The sequence below is a fragment of the Bombus huntii genome, chromosome 5, assembly GCF_024542735.1.
Source record: "Bombus huntii isolate Logan2020A chromosome 5, iyBomHunt1.1, whole genome shotgun sequence".
In the NCBI taxonomy this organism is placed as follows: Eukaryota; Metazoa; Arthropoda; class Insecta; order Hymenoptera; family Apidae; genus Bombus; species Bombus huntii.
This window is the reverse complement of record NC_066242.1, coordinates 6630117-6653554: the sequence shown is the minus strand read 5'-3', so window position 1 is coordinate 6653554 and position 23438 is coordinate 6630117. Positions and strand designations below refer to the sequence as shown.

The 23438-nt window shown below is 31.1% G+C and overlaps 1 protein-coding gene across 1 annotated transcript; it reads left to right on the top strand.

Annotated features, from left to right (window-relative positions):
- The first annotated feature begins 1160 nt into the window (after positions 1-1160).
- LOC126865399 (innexin inx7-like) lies at positions 1161-21793 on the top strand. The gene is made up of 9 exons (XM_050617853.1): positions 1161-5819; positions 6221-6311; positions 6979-7060; positions 7605-7782; positions 8428-8765; positions 9545-9735; positions 10261-11273; positions 11632-12678; positions 13586-21793. Exons 1-7 carry the CDS (start codon positions 5732-5734, stop codon positions 10499-10501), a joined length of 1209 nt encoding a protein of 402 aa, XP_050473810.1. The 5' UTR covers positions 1161-5731; the 3' UTR covers positions 10502-11273; positions 11632-12678; positions 13586-21793.
- Positions 21794-23438: the final 1645 nt, after the last annotated feature.

The following is a 23438-nucleotide window of genomic DNA, read 5'->3' as shown; positions in this document are numbered from 1 at the left end:
TATGTTTTAGTTCCAGTGCCTTTGGACGCCGAGTATTCGATCAAACTTCCTCGAGGAACCAAGAGTACTCCAAAGGCTGTAACTAATTAACATGTTCCTTTCTACATAGCTTATTAGTCATCGATGATAATTAATAAATTAAAGCTATTAAACGCACAACAAAATTGCTTAATAAGAACGTACAAACTATTAATATGTATTAGCGTATCAGTAAAATCTCTGTTTTCCTCTAATGGATATTACTCTAACGCACGATAGATGCTTGCCCTTCAATTTTCATGTGGAAAAACAACTTTGCCTTTTAAGCTTACGTGGCACGGAACGTGTTAAATACGATAAGTCTACGAGAGTAGTAGAGATTAGCGTTGAAATTGTTATTATAAAATAATCGGGAGGAAGAAAGAAAAGTGCCTATTTCATACGCATATGGTGTAATGAGTGATGGAATCGCATTCGTAGATAGTAATAGTGTCGGTGCATTGTTCTATTCTAATGAATGTCCATGCTGCTTAGTGCAGGAACGTAATATGTATATCTACTATAATCATACATGTACGTTGTATGCACGTGCTTCCTCGTGCCTGTAGAAGCGATAAGATATGAGAAACAATTATTATATATGAAGAAAAATATATATTATATATATATATATATAGAATTATAAAGATCCCAGCTAGTTGACTTGCTGGAAGAACGAGTGATAATTGATTAGTAATGACAATTGATATGTTATTTTTTTCCCTATTATTAATATCCTGTTCTTTACTCGTTGATAATGATAGTTACTACTTACTATAGTAAGACGAAAAATGTATGTTAACGCTGTTGCGACAAAAAAATGTGTTTTTATAAAATTTTCTATTACAGGAACAGCGCACACTTTGTGAATTAACTTTCTTTTGACATATATATGCGTTCTCATCATGTTTCTTCGAGGATCGACAATGTACTGCCAGAATAATCCTATATTTTCGTAAAAATGTTCTATGGGATTAAACAAATAAAACGTCAGCGAGTAATCAATGCTTTCCATGATTCCTGAATTTCAGGATCGCGCCTCCTTCCGTCGAGATTACCCACGTATAATGCTTTAATTAATTTTATGCTATAGGTTATGATGGGTAAGTAAAGTCGTTCACGGTGAAAAGGAACTCGTGTGTTAAAGATAGCGGTAATTTTAATTAATTGTTCGGTTTATAAGACTTATATCTCACAATTAGCTTGTCGTTTACTATTAATTTTTTCAATAAAGATAATTAATAACCGCCATAGCGCAATTTCTGTATGACATACGAATATGTTTTTGAAAAACGTGGAATAATTGAATAAACAACGTTAAGTAATTAAAAAATAATTCGACTAATTTAACGCGTCCAAAGTTGTCCAACGCGTCCGTTGGTTATCTTACTATTATATGTAAGGATCGAATGGAGTTTGTATTATCTTGCTATGTACTGATAAACGTAGATCAGTTAAATGCTATATATTATATAGGGATTAAGTACAGCTTTGTATTTTCGTAGTTTTATGACTAGTTTTATTTACTATACGTAAAGAGGAATAATTTGAAAAATTGTAACTAATACGGAGTGAATAACAGAAATATTTACACTTTATGAATTACTAATCCTAGGATAATTCTGCGAAATATCTAATTTTCTAATTATATTTTAATAATAGCTTAAATTGATTGCAAAGTTAAATAAAGTGGAAAAATTGAATCGTAAAAATTAATCTCTTGGGATGATATAAAATTTCGATTTAATAATAGAAATTTCAAACTAGAAATGTATCATGGTATTTCGCTAATAGAAATATCGTTCCACTACGACCTTCGATTAAGCTTTCATGACCCTGCATGATCCCTATCGATGGAATTTATTAAAACTATGCGATCTCCAGAGGGTTCGTTGCACATGCATGTACACTGCTTCGGGATTGACGATCATGGAAACGGACCTCGACGCTCGAGGTCCAACTAATTTCGGTTCCCTCTGTTCGCGTTATTGTATCAGGGGACACGAAGATTATTCTCATTTTGCCGATTAGTAATTTAAATCTCATCCTTAACGTAAAATTGAGCCATTATCTTGTGTCCGCGGGTCATCCTAGATTTATCCTCCGGTTATTTTCTTAATCACTTTTTACAGCAAATTTTATAAGTAAATTTAATGGTAAATTAATTTCGAAGAATTTGATTCAATATCAAAAGATCAGACATTACGAAAATATTTTCCAATATGACTTTGTTTCTTAAAATGTCTGTAATATTGAGCAGTACAAAAATGTGTAAAATGGTGGTATTGTATATATCATATGGTCACGTATTCATAATAAATAAGAATGCAGCAAAACGTGAAACAATGTCTTTGTTCAGCTGCCAGAACAAAAACAATATGATCCAGGTATTACGAAAAGATGATTATAAAAAAAAGGGAATCCATGTTCGCTATCTTCAGGTAGGACACACAATTAGTGTGACGGTAAACATTCGAGGTGTAATCATTAAATATTCGAAATAAAAATAGTGTTGATAACATTGAATGGAAATACTAAGATACAGAAAATCATTGTTTATGACGTTACAGAAATAATTAGCGAGAAGCTTTGAGAAACAATTCTTTACTAATTTTCGATCATTATTAAATCACGTTTATATTAAGACATAAAGAATCAACCAGTGTAAGAATTGTATTTCCATTAAATTCCTTCTCTATGTATTCAACGATCTAAATACATATGTAAAGAAAAAGAGGATTAAAAGGTTACAAAAAGCAAGGCAACATTTATTATCGCTCGTTATGAATCGATCTTTGCATGAAAAAAATGAAACTGAATTATGTAAGCAGTAATTAGAAATTACATTGTAACTGATTTATGGCTTTTGTATGCTACAAATGAACAGCCAAGCAGACAGTAACAAACAGGCCAAGAACGATGGAACTGAATGTATAATGCGTGTAAATAAGTAACATGTACGAATGGAGAAGTCAGAGGACAGAATTTTCTTTGCAGGATCCGTTGAGTTTGCTGGCTGGAGGCGACTGCATCAGGGGCAACGGCCGGTCAAAGTCCTACCTTCGACATTCTATCCCTCCCACCTCTTTGTTCGTGTCTTTCTTGTTCGCCGTTTCTCTTTCCCTTGCAACTTTACTCTTCTTCCACCTCAAACTTGTTCCCTCTCATCTCCTTATCTTATTTGGTCTTTCCCTTTTTTCCCCTCCCTTCCATTTACCTTTCCTATCTCCTCTGGCGTATCTTCCTAATTTTGGACGTTTTTTCATCCGTTCCCCTGTCAGCTTTACACGTTGCATTCGAATTTTCTTCTCTAAATATTGCTATCTTTTGTCGTTCCTACGTTTTCTCAGATTATGTTCCGAGTTGTTTCAGTGATATTTTTTAGGATCCTTTGTGGATTTTGGACTTAGAATATTACGAAGGAAGTATACTTTGGACTGGATTTTCAACGAAACCTAGGATTTCAATTACAATAGAACAACGTTTATCTAATAACAAATTACCAAATAACATTTATTTAATTACCAAATAACGATTATTAAAATTTATCGAAGAATTAACTATTTGCATTCCTCCGAATATAGTGGCGTTTCGTGGAAAAGTTTCGCACAAAAGTTGAATTGAAATCACTGAATCGTACCTACGTTAGATCCTCTAGTACACGATGATAAGCTTTTGTATCTCACGGTCGTGTTTCTGAATAGAGTAAAACTCGCGATAAAATACAATTAATCATCGCGATTGTATTCGACGCAATTTCAACGTGATTACCGTGAAATCACCAGTTTGATATAGATTAAGGAAGATTTGTTCCGTAATTTTTATCGATAAATAACGCGACAGTCATCCAGATCAACGATTATTAAGGGTTCTATACGGTCGTACTATCGTATTTGTAGCAGCTGTTTAAATGTTGTGATTATTGTCGCGACATTATTCTTACATAAAAGTATGCAGATGTCTCATTAAATAGTGCAAAATGTGTACATTATTTACAATGTCCTAGGGAACATTGTGTAATTTTAATCACTTTACATCTACATTTACATTTGTCGAAATAAAGTCTCAATATAAGTTTCGTTTTTCTGTCCTATCGTAAAAGTAATTTTAAGAGGCAGATTAATCACCAAATTTAAAATATCGTTAATTCAAGCGGTTATTCTCTAACGCGATAAAGTTCAATATCATATAATAAACTACACAACAATTTTTTCAAGCGAAGAAACTTATATTTCATATATAATACAATAAAAAGTTAATAAATAATTTACTAACGGCAAAGTACTGTCAGAAGATCAATAAATGTCATCATTTCTCATATTTCAAACTGGAAGACTTCCTAAATAATAAAATTCTTGCATTCTGTTCGTTATATCTGTTTAAATAAACCTTGGCAAATGTTCACGGTTTGGAAACATTTCATCCTATCTAAATACTACCACGTTTCTTTGAGTAATTCTATCATAAACTGTTTCTCTTTTCAGACACAATTTTCATTGTAAATTTTGATAAATTTCATAATAATCCCGGTGACGTTATCGTTATATAAATCTGGAGAAATCCATCAGGTGTTTCACCGTAATAAGGAGACTTACCGAGGATCCGCTAGGATAATGCACAGAGAAATCTTTGACTACTCTACATTCTTCTCGGTGACACCTAACAGATCTCACAAAGGACATGACCTAACAAACACGATGATAGTACCCCGCTGGGGGTAGCCACATGTTATATTAGTATACCGCTATAATATTTTACCAAATGTCCTACTGGACAAATTGTAAAATACAAATAAATAAATAAAAAAAAAAAATTCTTCTCGGTTGCACGAAATGCTTTATCATTGGAAACGGCGAAGTAAAGGTCAAAAGGTATATGAAAATTTCCTCGAATCAAAGCCAGAGAAATGATCTACTTTCAATAGTTTCTTAAATGATGCATTGGGAGCATAAGTCAGCTAACTCGAATACTCAGCAGACTGAAAAATTCGTCGTCAGTGACGTTTGATTTAGTTACGTTATCTGGATTTCATTTGGAAATAATGAATTCGCTCACTTTCGTACGATTGATACTGCTTGTTGGAACAGACATTTAGGGAAAATGTGGCTTGGTTCATTTTTGCCTTCAATACTTCAAGTCAAGAACAAGCATCAAGTATTTATTTCATTAAAAGGATCAACCGGGTTGATCGATCGATCAATCAGGGACGACATGAAATGATTCTCCATGAAATGATTATGATTGTGCTGCGTTGAATCGCTCATTCTAGCTCGATGTTATCTAACCTTATCTAAGCGAACAAGTGGTTCAGCAACAATAATAACTCGCACCTTCTTGAAAGTATGGTTACGAGTTTACAAGTTTCCTGAAACCTTGTCATGATTCCACTGCGCAATCGTAGCTGATAAGAGAAAATAAGATTTACCAGCATTGAAAGTTCAGTCTGAATTCGATCAACATTTCATTGGTATTGTGGAAAGTCTTTTGCACGATCTTAAGTTCTTCTTCCGGTTCTTTTCTGCTATTTTTCGTATATGTTTCGTATATCGTACTGTTCTTGGTGAACAGAGAGGGAAATTTGAAATAGAAGTAGATGCCGTAAGTCCGGAAGTAGCTAAGGCTACTAAAGGGCTGAATAGCCAATCAACAAAGAATTTTCGGCGAAAACGAATGAAAGATTGCGATTCAAAGTGATTGAGGATTTCCTGTACAGATGGCAACCGTTTTAGCTACGTTTTCGGTCCTCAAGGACCATGTCAAGTTGAAGATTTCACAGGACACAGTGGCCATTGATAATATGGGTAATAAGAATCGTGACACAGAGATATTTCATAGCTTCGCGAAAAGAAAGTTGAAACATATCTGTTTTAATATCTGTAATTTTGAATGATTCCTTGACTGATAGACTGGAGTTATTTATTAAAATTTGTAATTTTATGAATGATACCGAAGAACTCTAACCTGCTCTTACTTTTACTCTATTTTCAATATTTTACATATTTTTACATATTATGTACGTCCTACGTGTATTCGCTTTATATTCTCCGTAAATGCATAAAAATCTATTCGTTTGTTTTAGTTTATTATTATCGCTCGTCTTCGTCCTTGTCTTATTTAATTTATATAAAGTCACCTTGAATGTTTTCCTTATTCTTCGTTTCTTCCTTTTTTGATGAAATTATTAATTGTTGAATATGATTAGTTTTCAAGCTACACTACAGAGTCACGTTTTTGATACTCTTGGCCAGTACGTTGATGGTGACAGCTAAACAATTTATCGGAGAACATATCAGGTAATGTTGTAATATTGTTAATAAAATGTGAAAATATCTCACAGTATTTCAGTATATTTCTAGTTATTGGATTCCCATTCATTCGTCTTCCCTGTTAGTCTTATCAACTAGTACATACTAAAATTGAGATATTGGTTCTGTTCTCCGTTTAAGAAGGCCTCGATAATATTCGATTAAATTGCGAAACTAATAAACTGCCTGTCTCTATTAGTTACAGACAGAAGCGTTATATATTTGTGTGTAGAATTTTGTTGCCTTTTATATATTTTCGGAAGGACTAAAATAGAAAATATTTATCGAATGAAGACGAATCGATAGTTGAACCATTCATCGCTCACTGAAAATTGTACGTTTTCCATTTATCGAGAAAGAATTTTTTACATGAGAGAAGATTATTTGAATTAGTGCATTAATATTATTTTTATGATAAAACATTAGATACCTGAAACTGAACAAATAATTATTTTTCTTGATAAGAAATATATTCTTAATAAAATTTGTTAGATTTGCATTTTTTCACAGACATTTGTTTAATTATTCATTGCATAAAACTTTACCCGCAAATTTAAAGTCATAGAACTCCGTGACCCACAGATTAAATATTAAGGTCAATTAGAGACGCTAATGAAATAAATAACCATATTTGATGTTATGTTTTATCGATAAGGTGTATCGGTGGACATGGAATGAGCGATGATGTACTGAAAGTAATCAACACCTACTGCTTTTTTACGTCTACTTACACTGTGGTAAATATTAATACTAATACACTAGATTCCATTTATTCACTTATTGTCTTCTTTAAACTATTTTTTTAATACGATCAGATTAACCCTAATTAATTTCTAATACTTGGATCTTCGTCAAATTTTCGAATTTTGTTTAACATATAATTTGTAACAAGAATATTAAAATATTAAAGTACATTAGAATTTATATTCCCTTGTAATAGCTTATACTATATAAAATATCTATCAGAAAAATGCAAAAATTACTTAAATAATTACTTAAAGTAAAAAATTAGTTAAAGTATTATTATGTAATTAAACAATGAATGTAATCATCTTCGATAAAACTCTTTCAAATTTTAGTGCATTGTATCATCTTTACAAAAAGCCTAGAAGAGGTGTACTTCTATTATTAATAATTGATGAATAAAAATAATTTTCCACAGTTCAAGGCCAAATAATATTTCCAAATTTGCATTATATTGTTATACATGCCCTTCTCTTTTCTTTTTGACTTTGCTAAATTAGAGACCTTACAAATAATACAATAGTACGAATTTTACAGTCGAAACACTTGAACGCAACACCGGTGTTGTTAGGCGAAATCCCGCATCCTGGCGTGGGACCAGCGACCAAAGAAGACTCCCTGGTGCACCATGCTTACTACCAGTGGGTGCCCTTCGTTCTGTTTTTTCAGGCGCTCTTCTTTTACGCGCCTCACTACCTGTGGCGGAATGTTGAAGGTCAGTCCCGCTATAATATCTACCAACCCATCCTGCATACCTTCGCACGCATAGTACATAACCTTCAGTCATCTGACTTTCTCTTATATAGTTAAAGTTATATATATATATAAGTTATATATATATAATATATATAACTTTTTACATACATACATATTACATATTTAAATTACACAATTACATATTTAAACGATGGAGATCTTTACTGTAATTATTTTCTAATTTCAATTTATTTTAATAAATGACACGTGTAAATTAGTTTGTTCTATATATTGTATATAATAGAATATAAAAGTAGAATATTTCTACAATAATCTTGGGATATAATATACGTATAATATAATATATATAAAAAACAAAATGGAATACCTATATAAATATAAATGTTCCAAATACGTATATAATTACTTTTATCATATACAATACTTTACGGGGTACTTTATGCGCTTTACTTGTTAAGGAAAATTAAAATTATATGCATGCGATGTATACGCTGATTGAATGTGAATACTTAAAAAATATTTATAATAACATGATTATCCTATCTTTTTACGGTAGCTCATTGTTACGGAATTAAACGAATAAAAGAAAGGAATACAAAAAATGAAAGAGATATTAATTAAACGAATAAATTGATTGGTCCAGGAGGTCGGTTAAAAGTGTTGGTATCTGGGCTACACATGGCGTCGTTGGCTTTGCGTGAGACGCCTTTGACAACTGAGAACGGTATAACCGTTCCGTCAATACATGACCGTGACGAGAAAATACGTCAAATTCGACATGCTTTTCTGAACCGTATCCATTTGAATCGACCGTGGGCATACTACATGGGCCTCTGCGAGGTTCTCAACTTCATCAACGTCCTCATGCAAATTTATTTAACCGATTGGTTCCTCGGCGGTGCTTTCCTCGGTCTTGGCCAAGCTGTAGCGCGCAATGGCTTGGATGGGGAAGTCGACGCGCTCGACATCGTCTTTCCTAAAGTATGTTTCCCAGTACAATGCAATATTAAGAACTCTATTCCCATTCTACATTTATGTTTTTTTTTTTTTTTTGTTATTTAGTTTACATTCACAATTTATCCGATTTGGACATTTGGTAGAATTTACATTTATGTGAACAGTGATTGACGAAAGTATTTGAACGGCTTAGTTTGGAGAACTTTTACGAATACATTACATATGTTACACAGTATTTTTTAAAACTTTGTTATTAGGATTGTAATGAGATACAAACCGTGTCTCGTTATGATGCTAATGAAATTTCACACTGTTTTGTATAATACATATAGTACGAGACATTGAGAGTAAAAGTGAGCTAAGTCGCGATAAAAGGAATTCATACGTAACACAATGAAATCAATTGCTGCACCGAATTATCGTATCTATTTTAGACGGCGAATTACTCAGTTGGTTGAATATTGGCGTTAGTTCACTTAGTTAACAACGTTAGTCCAAAGTGACTGTAGACGATTCGTTTAGGATTAACGAAAGTTCACTCGTATAGTAAATTATCACACATAGCTGCTCGTATGGTAAATTATCTAAACAATGGAGAAGACTTTAAATAGTTGGAATTATTACGAAATTTTTATCTATTTCGTAAATATATTATGTATAAAAAGAACAAAGTTTTTTAAAGATCATTACAACGATTAATTCAAACGTAGTTAATATCAAAGAATTAGAACTAAAACTTTGGACTTTTTAGTAGAAAATCTGTTGTTGTTTAAATAAAAATTCCTTCCGAATAAATGTTTCAGGTGACGAAATGCACTTTCCACAAATTTGGTCCATCGGGTACTATACAAAACCACGATGCGCTATGTGTCATGGCGTTGAACATCGTTAACGAGAAGATCTATATCTTCCTTTGGTATTGGTATATCATTCTGTCGGTGATAACCGGTTTAGGACTGCTTTGGAGGTTACTGACTATGGTCTTGCACGCCAGGTTACTACTATTTATTGCCTATACCTATTCTACGGTTTATCGACCGTTGCCTTTCTTAGAATCTCGATTCTTCGAACTCGTACCATTGACTTCAGTTCTGTTAAATTGGCAACAATAATGTAATGTGAAAACTTTAGCTAGACTATGATATGCAATTATTATTTTATCTTCTGTAATTGATAATACAATTAGAGTAATGACGACGACTAATTAGAAAATAGACAGCAAGTTTTCGTTGTATCTTTAATTTCGGAGGAAAGCAAGTTATTTACGATTGAATATATATTACATAATTTAAGAAAAATGTGAAATAATTCAGTTTTTTTGATTTTTCTAAATTTCAGTGTATAGCTTTGATATGCTTCCGAAAATAGACGATGGAATATTTTCTGTTCCTTTTCTTGTTTTCTTAGAATATTAGAATTATTTCGAATATTATTTAACGCTTTTTAACATTTTTATTAGTTTTATTAGCACAAGTTTAATTTATTTAATGTTATCTAACAAATTTTCTCATGTGATCAGGAGCGTAACATTCAACAAGTTGGTCTTCTCCATGGCTTGTCCCGGCAGATATAATCCGTGGAACGTGTTGGCAGTTACTAACGAATGCCACTACGGAGACTGGGTGTTTCTTTATTATATAGCGAAGAACCTAGATAACTACGTGTTCAAGGAATTGTTGCAGAAACTTGCCGAGGACCTGCAAGAAAGACGCCAGATTCAACCTCATCTCTTTAGCGAAGAGAAACCGTTAACTAGCTGAGTTTCAGTCTTATCTTACTGATATCATCTTATGAGTAATATGATAATTCCAAATGATTCACAAGAAAACTGACTCAGACAAACTGGAGGAAAATTAAAGAAGTCAAATTACCAAAAAAAGCTATTGTTATATCAATGCAATAGAACTCTCATATTACTTATGGAATGATTTGATTATGTAGAAGCGTAGAGGAGCTTGCATTTTAATGACAGTATATTGAATTTAGGATTAATTTTTAAATTTTCCATGTCTTTAACCTGGTGCCTTATATTATAATATGAAGATATACTTGTATTACGAGTTGATGGTACAAACGTGATACATGCGAATTAGATTTAATGATAGTTATCGTTATACAATATATATCATATTTATATATTTTGCTATGACAAGAAGAAATACTGTTTATTTGTAATATTGTTCAATGCAAACTAAGTACAAGAGTATTCGAGTTGTGAATCTTTTAGCTGTTGCAGATTTAGTAAAAGTAACATTATAAATAAATACAAAATTGGTACACGTTAAACGAACGCCGGATAATTTAATTTATTTTAATTCGATGTTAATATGTAAATTTCCATTGTAAATATCATGTATCGTTTCTTGTTACTATGTCGCTTTATTTTGAGGGTTACGTCATTGTTCAAACCAACTGCGGTTCTCGAATCAGTTCGTTTCGCTATGTTACATCACTTCAGGGAATGCCAGATTGCGTATATGAAATTCGTTGTTCACCATTGTTCTTTCCGTGCGAATAAAGCTACATTTTCAAGTACAAACATTTATCTTAGAGAAAAGACAATCTACTCACCTTTACACCTGCTTTCTAACCAGTTCCTTTCAGTAGTTAGTAATCTTGTAAATGCAAGTTTTACTTTGTTGCACCGAAATTTAACACTAAACTTGCTAGGTTACCTAATTAAATAACCTAACCTTAATTTAAAATTGTACATTCATCGTTATTTCTTTTTTTTTATCATCTAACTTTACGTAAATTCTCATATTACTTGATTAATCAATTTCTCAATTCTTTTTTTGCTTCCTTTTTTTACTAAAAAAAATTCATCGCCTGATTCGTTTATCGCGATCGACCATTTGACCAATTGACAAATTTACATCTTTTTCTAAAGTTCTCTGCCTGGGACCTTAGCTCTGAACTCAAGTAAGATCTAACCAGTTGCATACATCTGAATGCGGTATGTATTTGACTTCGTCGTAAGCACTTGAACAGAGTTCATGTCAGGTAACACTCAAACACAACAGAATCTTATCGGATGCTCTCAAGAAATACTTCTCAAGAATATACTCCCTTCATAATGAGTTCTCTATAGCAGCGGTTTTCAACCTGGGAGGCGCGGACCAGGGAAAGCGCCAAAAGCTTTTAATAAAATATTAATTTTCGTACCATAACATCTAGAAACAAATAATTTAATATAAAAATAAATATACATGTACGTATATGTTATGGCAAAACCTTATTATTATTCTGCTAATTGTAGTTTTCAGTTTTTTTTGTAATAAAGTTTTTATTATTTAAAAGGCATCTATATTATTACATCTATTAAAAAATAAATGGTATGGAGACGCGAAAAAAATTTTTTTTCGGCGAGGCGTAGTAGCATAATGGTTGGAAACCGCTGCTCTATGCTAAATGAAATCTAAATACGGTATCATTTTGAGAGTTACAAAGTACAGACAGAAGCATACGAAAAATGAAATACGATAAGGAGCGAACAAATCTCATAATATTCAGTACATTGGTTTTGTATTTTGTTTTATCCCTGAATATGTCCACAAGTTCAATGAGGAAGTTATTGAAAAACATACAAAATGCGTTCAGACGGACGAAATTCTAATCAAATGACCAGTTACGGCAAGAATAGTTATATGTAAAGCGCCGATACGGTTAGTGTTAACGAATCTACTTTTATTTTATTCTTATTGTCTCGTCTTGTCTTGTTATCTCTGTGTTTTGATTCGATATATCTACTTAATAAATAATCTACGCCCGTACTCTAGATCCATCTGAAGTATACCACGAGTAGGAACTTATACCGCTTTAACCAATTTTATACCACTTACAAGATGGTTTCGAGAATGGTAAAACTACGGCGCCACTTTTAACGTATCAATCGACGCTTGGGGGCGCCGGAAACCACGCAAGATTCATATCGACCGTAAGAAACTTTTCTCTTAGGGAACGAGATAAAACACTGGCTCCTCCAAAACTGGGGACCTCAATATGCATTTGACAATTATAATTGAGTTATTACATTTATCATAATACAATTATAAATAATTGTGTCAGGATGGCAAAAGTTTAGATCACTTAATAATTCGCGAGTATCTTTCAAATAGCTCATACTCATCGTTGTGTCTCAAGAATACTTACATATTTGTATGCACTGATACTTGTATGCAGGTACTCAGACTATATTGATCTGACCCCTTTAGCTGGTCGACAACAGTCGAGATTATTAAACTGTAGTTGAAGAGGTTTATTGACTTTGTAACACGGTATTCCTGTCGAATCAGAGCATTTACGTTTACATATTTAATAACGTCACCTTCGAGATAGTCCGTACATAGAACGTATCATAGATAAATATGTAAATACATTGAACTTTGCAATGAACTTAGAAATAAGTCTTACCTTATCTTCTCTTCTTTTTACATTCTCACCTTATTTACAATTATTGCAATGTACATAAAATGTTAAGGAAGGAGGATCGATCATAGGCAATGAAACAAAGAGGAAAGTTGGCATGCAAAAATATCGGTTGAAGTATCGTTTTCAAGCTATAAAAAGAGATCGAAGTTTGCATTAAAAACGCCTGTATATATAAAGCTGAATCCAAGCAGACATTTGTTTCACGTAATATTAAATTGAATAACGGATGCTATACTTTTGCATATTATATACGTTTTTGCATGTATAAATTTTTCATAAATGCATAAACACCTACGCTTTACTTATTCATGAGAGTATTTTATTCTGCATCTTCTTTCGTTTAAAATAAATTCATAATACATTTTATTATTGTAATATCATGTGTTAATACTAAATAAATTTGTCTGTTAGAGAGTCAATGTCGATCAGACTTTCACTAGTACTGTATAATTTGAATTCCTATTCATGTCAAGGTACTAATTTTCTACAATTTTCTATTACTCGATAAAAAGTAGCTTGCAAATTATTATCGTTCTATTGGTTAACTGGTAACGACTTCGTTCCGATTTGTCTTGGAAATCATAAATCTTGTTTTCTTAGGAACAGTCAATGTAGAAGATTAATGAATCATTTCAAAGTAAATACAGGAAACAAAATTTCATGGAAACTGCAAACACAGTAGACATTGCGTCATTTATTGTACCAATTGTTTTCAATTTTTCACTTACGTTTAAGAGATTGAAATTTAAATATCCTAACAGTAAAGCTAAAAAAAATTATCATATGTCGTAACGTAGATATCGATGGACGACTGTATCATCAACATTTCAATTGAAGAAACTGATTACCCGACAACTGTTAACTCGTTATCGAGACCTAACGTTTAGGAAATATTTGAACGTTTATCAGCAAGAAATATGGCAATTGAATCAGCTATTAACGAACCATATAAACTAACAATAATATCTCGACATTTTACAGATTACAGGAAAGAGTAAAATATGACAAAAGTGTAATATTTAATTTGCCACAATCTCTTCTTAAATGTCATTTCGTTATTAAATTAATTAATAAATATTAATGATGTTACAACATGCCGTATAAAATCATTCTGGAATAATTCAAATATTTTAATGTAAAATATATTTAATATCTCTATTTATATATTTAGTTAATTGTTTATTTATTTATCTTTTGTTACGAGTAATACTAAGTAAATGTTAAAAAATTATATTATACCTAATAATTAAATAAGAAAGATATACCTATATATAAATAATAATTTTATTTATTATATAGTGATAAATAAAAGGAAGGCAGGTTTTAAGAAAATAAATTCCTATAAATCAACGTAGGTACCAATAATCCTTTAGAACAGCCTTAAACATGCAAATAAAATAAAAAGAACGAAGCAGTGTCACTCATGGTGTGATTATACATAATAAACATTATGCAAACTAAACATAAAGGAGTTAAATACGATCAAACGATTGTGTGTATTGGATCAAGAGATATAAGCTGGAAAATCAGATTGCGAGATCTTTGTTCGTTCCTTTTGCGTGGGAGGAAGAGTCATCGCGACCGGAACACGGTCCATTATGTTCTCTCTCACAACCAGGAAATGACGACTGCACACCGTAGAAAAGAGGAGCATACCAGGAAGGTTCTTTGATGATCGTGACACGCGTGCACTTGATGCAATGTATTCTGTTAACTACTTTTACATGTATATTCTCTACTGCATGTTCTACGTATTGTAATTACTAGACTGCGGATTTGTATGCAAATTCATACTTGCATAGATAAAATTAAAAGAATAGGACCTAGCTAAAAATTTGTCTTATCTATTAAATGTCACAAAGAGTATTATGATATAAGAGCACTTTGGGTATTTTATACGGTTTTTTACCTTCAACTTCCTCTAAATTCCATAAAAATCCGCAATCTAGTAATTACGTATTGTAAATTTTATATTCTATCAACACGAGTGTCAATAATAAATGATTTCGCTTACTTTACTTACTTACTTTATGTACGTAGTATTACAACAATGAAAATGTTTGAAATGTTTTATTCTGTACAAACTTTCAAAATTTTTTTATATTTTCTTCCATTTAAACCATTTGTATATTGTGCCTCGCGGTGGTATTTGATTATTTCCAGGAACTACAGATACTTTTACATTTAACGTTTTGTTCCTTTACTTCTTCGACTTACTTCTTCTTTACTTCTTCTCTTAAAGTAATGAAACATGATAATGACAATTTTACAAAATCCTTTTTAAATAATTTATACTTGGTGTAACTGCATGATGTGATATTACAATTATTTTTAAATTCTAATCTCTTTCTCTTTTATACAACATTCTGTAACATACGTCGATAGCGACGATAACGATAATAAACGCGTCATAAAATAAGAAGAAATAAGATTCTGAAGAAAGAATGTACATATTAATTGTCTTATGTAATATGTCTATGATTCAGGCGCATGTAAATAATTATTAGCGTATATCTATTAATACATTAAATATGGTCTGTAATTTTTCATTTAGAGGTTAACAATTTTAAGATTATAAAAATATTTCAAAAAATCGTATAAGGCACACTGAACAGTGATATAGGAGTAGAAAGTATAAAAACTCCGATATACTGGAATAACGAGTTTATTTGGCATTTTAAGCAACGTTTCTACGAGAATCCTGCACGAGAAGCATAAAATTATTTTAATGTATTATTTTCAAGATAAAATTACGTTCCATAATATATCTGCACTTTTCATATTCTCTCAGTTATTTTTCTCTATCTTTTATTGTTGTGTTTTTTATTATATTTAGCTAAAAATACACGCATCATGTTTTTCTCATGTTCTTTGATTCTCTGATGAAACCAATAATATCGAAGCATTCTCTACATTACAACTTACCATTGCAACTTTTATAGAGATGTGATGAAATACCGCAACAAATGATCTGCCATGAGCTGTAAGATATCGCTGATTCCCTTCTACTACAATGTGGGTACTGGGTACACGTTCATGGACTTTCAAAACGTGTCAGATACTGACTCACGAGGCGGCAGATTTATTATATACTCATACAAGCTTGTAGGACTTGTCACTATCGTTAGTCAGTTCAAAGGAATTCTTGGCTGTGCGATAGGAGTTTTATTGTGGAACAAAAGTAAAGGAGAGAGTTCGAATTTTGTGACAGGGAATGGCCACGAAACTCTTATAAAATAGCCTCTGTTTTCTGGCCTACCATTTTCGAAATACATACAATGTTATCTAGTCTCTTGAACTTATTTACACTTTAGAGAATGATTAAGCGTAAGATTCTTCTAACCAAGAAAGAAATGGAAAAGTAGATCAACTAAGGGGAGATTTTATGACTCTTCAAATAAATCACTATATATTTCATTTTTCGCAATTTATAAAGATAGAATAGAACGTTACTCTATTTGAAGGAACCTAATTTCTTTTGATCTAATTATAAAATAAAAATCTCGAAAATTTATTTTATGATTTATAATTAAAGAGATTACAAACATTGTCAATATTTCAAGGTTTTTAACATCATTACGGTTTGTCAATAAATATTTACAATATATATCGTTAATACTTATTGACGAACCAGATTTTTTTAATATGTTCAATATTTATTGAAAACACATCCGGTATCGAGATAGTGTTCGTTTAACGATATCGAGTGAGAAAAATCTCTTATACAGTCACTATTTTAGCATTATCAATGAAGAAACCAGAGGGAGAAAAAGTATAGGTTAGGAAGTGACTTTTAAGATGAGATATATTTTCATATTTAAATTTTATTCATTAGTATGAGTAGCACGTGTTTCGAAAAACTTGTTGAAATAGTGCCAATTTTAGGTTATGTTATATTATGAAATATTAGAAATATATGAAACATTATCAATATTATATTGGCAATGTGTATCGATCGTCTGAGGCTCCTTTTATACGTCCAATGATGTTGAGAACCTTGAAATATTGACAATATATATTGAACGTCTGAGGGCTCCCTTAATCTAACACGAGAGACAACAGAACTTAAGAAAAATGCTTTTTTCAGTAAGATTGAAAAATGATCAAATTATCAATATCTATAATAAAATAAAATAATATTCTGTTTGTACAAGGTGGAATAAAATGTTGTTGAATTTAAATAAAGTAGTAAATCAGTAAAACACGAATTTTAAATAAAATAGCACATGAATGTTATACATACGTATATGGTACACATTAATATGTATGTATATGCATATATCAAATTTGAGCTAAATTAATAAACGGAAATATTATGAACTTTCCTCGTTAGCTTAGTTACATACTATCATAGATAAATAATGGGACTGCATTTGCATACTTCTGTAGTGGAATTTCTTTCCGTCAAATTTTCTCCTAATTTCTTATTGCGTTTAAAACTCAACGATAAGATCTGTATCGTGTATTTATTACATTTAAATTATCAATTCCTTAATGCGCAATTATAGAAGTATGCAGAAACGAGGTATCTTATGATGTAGTTTTAATATTCAATTTACTCATTTCGAGATATTTCCCAAGTTATTCATAACGTTTCTAAAGTTATCTTTTTCTTTGTTACACTCTCGATTCCACGTATATAAGAAAAGTAAGTGTATTTTAGTTTTAATATAATTAGTATTATCTTTTTTTCTATTTTCAATCGAAGAAAGTAAATAAAGTTCTGAATATAGGCAGCTATACATATTGATACATCACGAGACGTAAGTTAGAACAAAAATAATTAATATTGCAATTTTCCATAATGCACATTATCTGCGAACACATAAGTCTTCCTTCATTGGTGGCAGCAGGTAAAATATTCTGGAAGCGTTCCAGAGGCAAGAGGCAAAAGAGGCAGAAGAAATACGAATGCATTTCGTATTTCGTCCGATACTTACTACTTACATTGTTCCGTTCGTGACGGAACTTTAAATGACCAACTGATATATCTCAGTCAAAAATATACACGTTTTGTACGAAAAAATATCCAGACAGCAGGTGACGCCTTGTCTAAGAATATTCGCAGAATTTTAACTTAGAACCTTTGTGGAATTCCTAATTATTCGCATATAAAATTTATATATATATATAGACTTTATTAAAGTCGCATCATTCTTTAGATGATTATTTGAATTAAATGAGATTTATAGAAAGTACATACTCTGTAATTAGGGTTGCAAAATCAAGAATGAAGTGGTTTTAATATGAACGTAAAATCGAATCAAAAATGTGAAATGAAAATTATTAATATGCTTCGAGAATTACACTTCCAAGAGATTTGTTAATATTTTTCTAGCATCTTTATTCTTTGTTAGATATTGGAATAGTCCATGAAACTGTACCTGTATTTATCTGTAAAAGTATATGTATTTTGTACTTTATATTTTAATATTTAATTTATATTTAATTTCGTGCCATGGCAATAAGTTACTTCATTTACACTTACGTCATTTTTACACTAACACATAAAAGTAACATTCATTTGTAGACATCAATCTCAGTAAACCTTGGGGACAAACGGTACGTATAACACTATGCTGTACTCGTTCAGTTATTCGAAACGACGTTAAAAGTCATGAATAAACAACGGTGCTGTTGTATCGAGACTTAAACTTTATTCTATGTATGTCTTTCGTATTGGCGTGGTCAGAGAATAAACCATGGAATTCAGAGACCACGTGTGCATGGCTAATGAGGTTAACGTACAACCATCGAGTAAGGTATTTACACATTGCATTGGCTGGTTGAGACTAACGTGACCAAGTCTGCCCTTATAAGTCTCAGCCTTTCCTCCTTTCTATCTAGGTACGTATATAGATAACTATCCGCTGTATCCTTGGTTACCAATCATTTTCACTTGCCTTGCGTTATTTAGAACGACAATTTTCTACGTACACTTTCCAAAGAATAAAACTATTCTAAATAAACTAGATATTCTAACTTTAATTGGTCAATATGAGGAAAGGTGCGAAGTGGTATTCTTGTGTTTACATTGTCTTCGTTTTTCACACGTTAAATTTGACAAATTAAAGTTAAAATACCTGCTAAACTAATAATTTTTCAACATAAATGGGTTAATACCTTTGCATAGAGAACGCCGAGTTGGATCGATTAATATATTAAAAAATATATAGTTCCGTTTAAAAAAATGAAATTGATCTTAAAATCTTCCCCACTACTTGACCTACAAAAAAATAATCTACACCATATGATGCCTTCCTTCGAATCGAACAATTTTTGTTAAAACATTTTTTTGATAATTTTAATCCCTCGTGAGATATTCTACCGTTTCCAGTTAAATGAAACACCCTGTATATTTTGATAAATTAATAGCAGTAAAGTTTAACTCAAAAATAATAGAGAAAACAACACACTAAAATTCTTTTCTTTGCATTACACTAATGAAATAATATAAGACATGCTGGTCTTGTAAAAAACTGCCATAAAAAGGAGCAATTGACAAAATAAGAAGGCAAAGCTCCTGCGTATATTATAAATTAACATACTGAACATACATATGTATATATCTAATCATTACAATGCTTTTGGCCTTAGAAATTAGTAACTATCAATTTTCTTGTCATAAAATAAATAAAAAATGATATCTGTAAAATGATATAAAAATTAAAGTTTTAAAATATACGTTTTTTTAAAATGCATTTACCTCTTGTGGTAGTCATAAAAAACAATTTTTATATAACGAATTCTCTACTCACGAAAGAATAATTTTTTAATGATAACGAATCCTCTAACATTAAAAGAATAATTCTCTGACAATTTATAATAATTTAACTAAATGTTCAGCTGGACAAATTGTAAAGTACAAATTAAATAATAAAAAGAAAAAAAAATGTATAATGATGCTCTGAATGCTAAATTGAACTAAAATATCGAGATATTCTCTAAGTGTTAGAAGAACGAATAAGTACACGAAACAAAACACTTAATAGGCGCAGAATTTTCATTAGTATTTTATCCACGTTGTCGCACACATGTTACACGTACAATGTGGATTATACAGTTTAGGTCTGAGAAATTACAAGGACCAGACGCGAGCAGAGTCGACATACATTCGTCACAATTGACACGATTGACCTGCAGCGGTTCTCAACCGGACACCAGACGTGAAAACCGGTTTGACAAGGTTTAAGAGTACAGTTCCTGTGATCGGCCCCTGCTCTTTTCTTCTCGTGAAAGTACTTACTTATGTAAAGTGTATACTAGAAGACGCTACGAGCTGAGTTTCAAGGATTTTCGTCAGAAAGGTTCAATTTACACTGATCGTACAAAGAAAATACTCAATGTTCTATTAGAAAACATAGATCAAACTTAAAGTTTTATTTACTTTCTAGAGTCTAGAATACAGATACAATTTCCAATAAAAATATTTTGAATTAATATATATACCTATTGTCGATATTATATAAAATTCATTTTATTCTATTAGAATAATGATATTTAATTTTCGGAAAGTTTTAATAAGAATTTAATAAGTTTAGTAAATTCAAAATAGGAATTTAACAATTTCTAACAATATTTTGAATTCATAACTAATATTTTTTGAGCAAGAATTTTTTATTAATATGGTTGCTCTGACTATACAATACAGAATAATTTAGAGGATGGTTATTATACACTGCTCAAAACAATTAGGGGACCACTGCTATGAACGGTTTTATTGCATCAACCAAACAAACAGAAAGGAGGGCTATAAACTTGATAAATTGACATGTTATTTATGTGATATCCTAATAAAAATTGTGTAAGACAATTATAAAAATGAAATTATTATCTTAAACAATGTATAAGATTCATAGATCTTTTATTACAAAAATTGAATAAAATATTTACGTGTGTTCTACAAAATTCAGACAATTTTTCTAGAAAAATTTAAATAATGCTTATTGTAACGAATGATACTGTATGTGTAGAAGAATGTAGGTCATTATAGTTTAAATTCATGGATCAAGTAATTAAAATTATGTTTATCATATAAAACAGAGAAAGATATAAAGTTAGAATACGTTTATCAAGTGGAGTTTATGGTTTCATGAATATTTGAACTCACTTATCTGAATACACCACGGTCGGTTTGGTCGTACGACTTTACGTAACTTTTTACAAGAGGACGACAGTGAGAACAACAATAATTTGATTTCTGAAAGATGCTGGAGGTAACGCTGTTTAGCAGTGGTAACACATCCTGGTCAGATGATCGTTTACGGTCAGAAAGCAATAGGATATTAGGAATTGTGCAACATTGAAAGTTTTACCACTTTAAATAGGCCAGGTATATTGCTCAGTACTGTAGAAGATGGATAATATTAGAGACGTATAATTATGTATGGTCTACGATGTTTGATTGGAAAATACTGAAAGGTGTGTTAATACATAGAATTAAAAGGTAATCGACGAATTATTGGACCAGATAATAATTTTGTTAATGATAGATTTCGAAAGTGAAACTTCATTTAACTTTCATTAACGAGTTATTATACTATATTAAAAATAAATGATGAAAAAGTAATAATTCCCGTATCTTTATAATTAGACCTTTCTTTTAAATAAATTTAAACAAATCTAAAAAAAAAAAAAAATTTAACTAGAACAATACCAAAAAAGAAGTTATATATTGAGCCTTTCTCAAAGAAATAAAAGATAAATCAGGACTTATAATAGCTCAAATTTTATTGATAACACATAAGAGAATAGGAATTAACTTTCTCAAAATAGGAAGAAAAATATCTTGCAGTTAGACTATGAATTTTAATATAAATTCATATTTCTTTGAATTAATATAAATAAATATATAAATTCTAAATTCTAATTTGTTTCGCGAATTAAATATTATAACAAGTACTTTATTTCGAATATTTCATATATTTTTGTATATTACATACATTTCGTTTTAATTTAATATGAAATCGTTTTAATACAAAATTTGGTTTTAAAGCATCAATTTATCAATTTATTTTCAGATAATATTCAAAGAGCAGAGTTCAATTCCTCAAAAAAGTATCAATTTTGAATTGATGAGAAAATCTTGTTTGCATCAGAAGTTTGTCTCAAAAGAGTGAACAAAATGGTTATAAGGTTTAAAAGAGACTAACCTCGATTTTGTTCAGAAAGGTGGCCCTCGTGCAGCGCAGAACGCGATCGAGTTCAAGTGACGGTCACGGTTTGTTGAGCAGGCCACAGGTGACGAGAAGCTCGCCAAGATTTATTATGGACGATGCTCGTAAAGCGGTTCAGTCAGAAAGCAAAGAGGAAAGAGCAATTTTTCACCGACAAAACGAGTGATTGTCGTCGCCCATAAACGAACTCTAATTAAGATAATTGCGACTAAGGACGCGTATAAAGCACGCAGCGCGGCGTGGCGGTAGGGAACGAGCACTAAAATCTAACGTACTATATATTTGGATCCTGTGAAAATACCATGGAGATTCGATAACTCTATATATACGACAAAAAAGATAAATTTATTTTGTTGCTATTTCTCTAAAAATGAAAATTATTCTATACTATCTATTACAGTTTTCTACATTACTTTTATAGTTTATTCCTCTTTCTTTATTATAATCTTGTACAATCCTATATGTTGCTTCTAATAATTATTTCCGGTGTGTACGATATGTACAAGTATTTATTGTTAGTTTCATTGTAGTAACCCTGTTATACCAATTCAGATGTGGGACGCAAATTAACAATCACGAAACTAACATTTTTAGTAATCTTTTAATTCCATCTTCTTTCTCGATTTTTATCTTTTATCTTATTTTTATCTTATCTTGTTTGACTGTATATATTTCTCTTCTCGAATACTTTCAGTATACATATATCTATTGTTAGTTTAGCTATAGTAAAGATGAGATGCCAATTGAAATGTAGAGTGAAAACTAAAAATCACGAAATTTTAGAGACTTCTATCTACAATTCACGAATGAAATACGCATGTACAGTTTCATAATCTAAAAACATGTTCTGTACGAAAATTATTTATTTGCAGATTACAAAATAAATAACAAAGATTCAATTAGCAATGATTGTAAGCTTCAAATGCTACATGGAAAAATACAACGTTTACACATTTTTCTCGATCTTAAAATCGTTATAATAAATAAGTGACCATCTCCCTAGAAACGTCGACTATTCGCATGAGGTATTCGATACTATTCCTAAATATTGTTTCTAATGCCTTGACCGAGTTTAGCGCAGCTACATAAT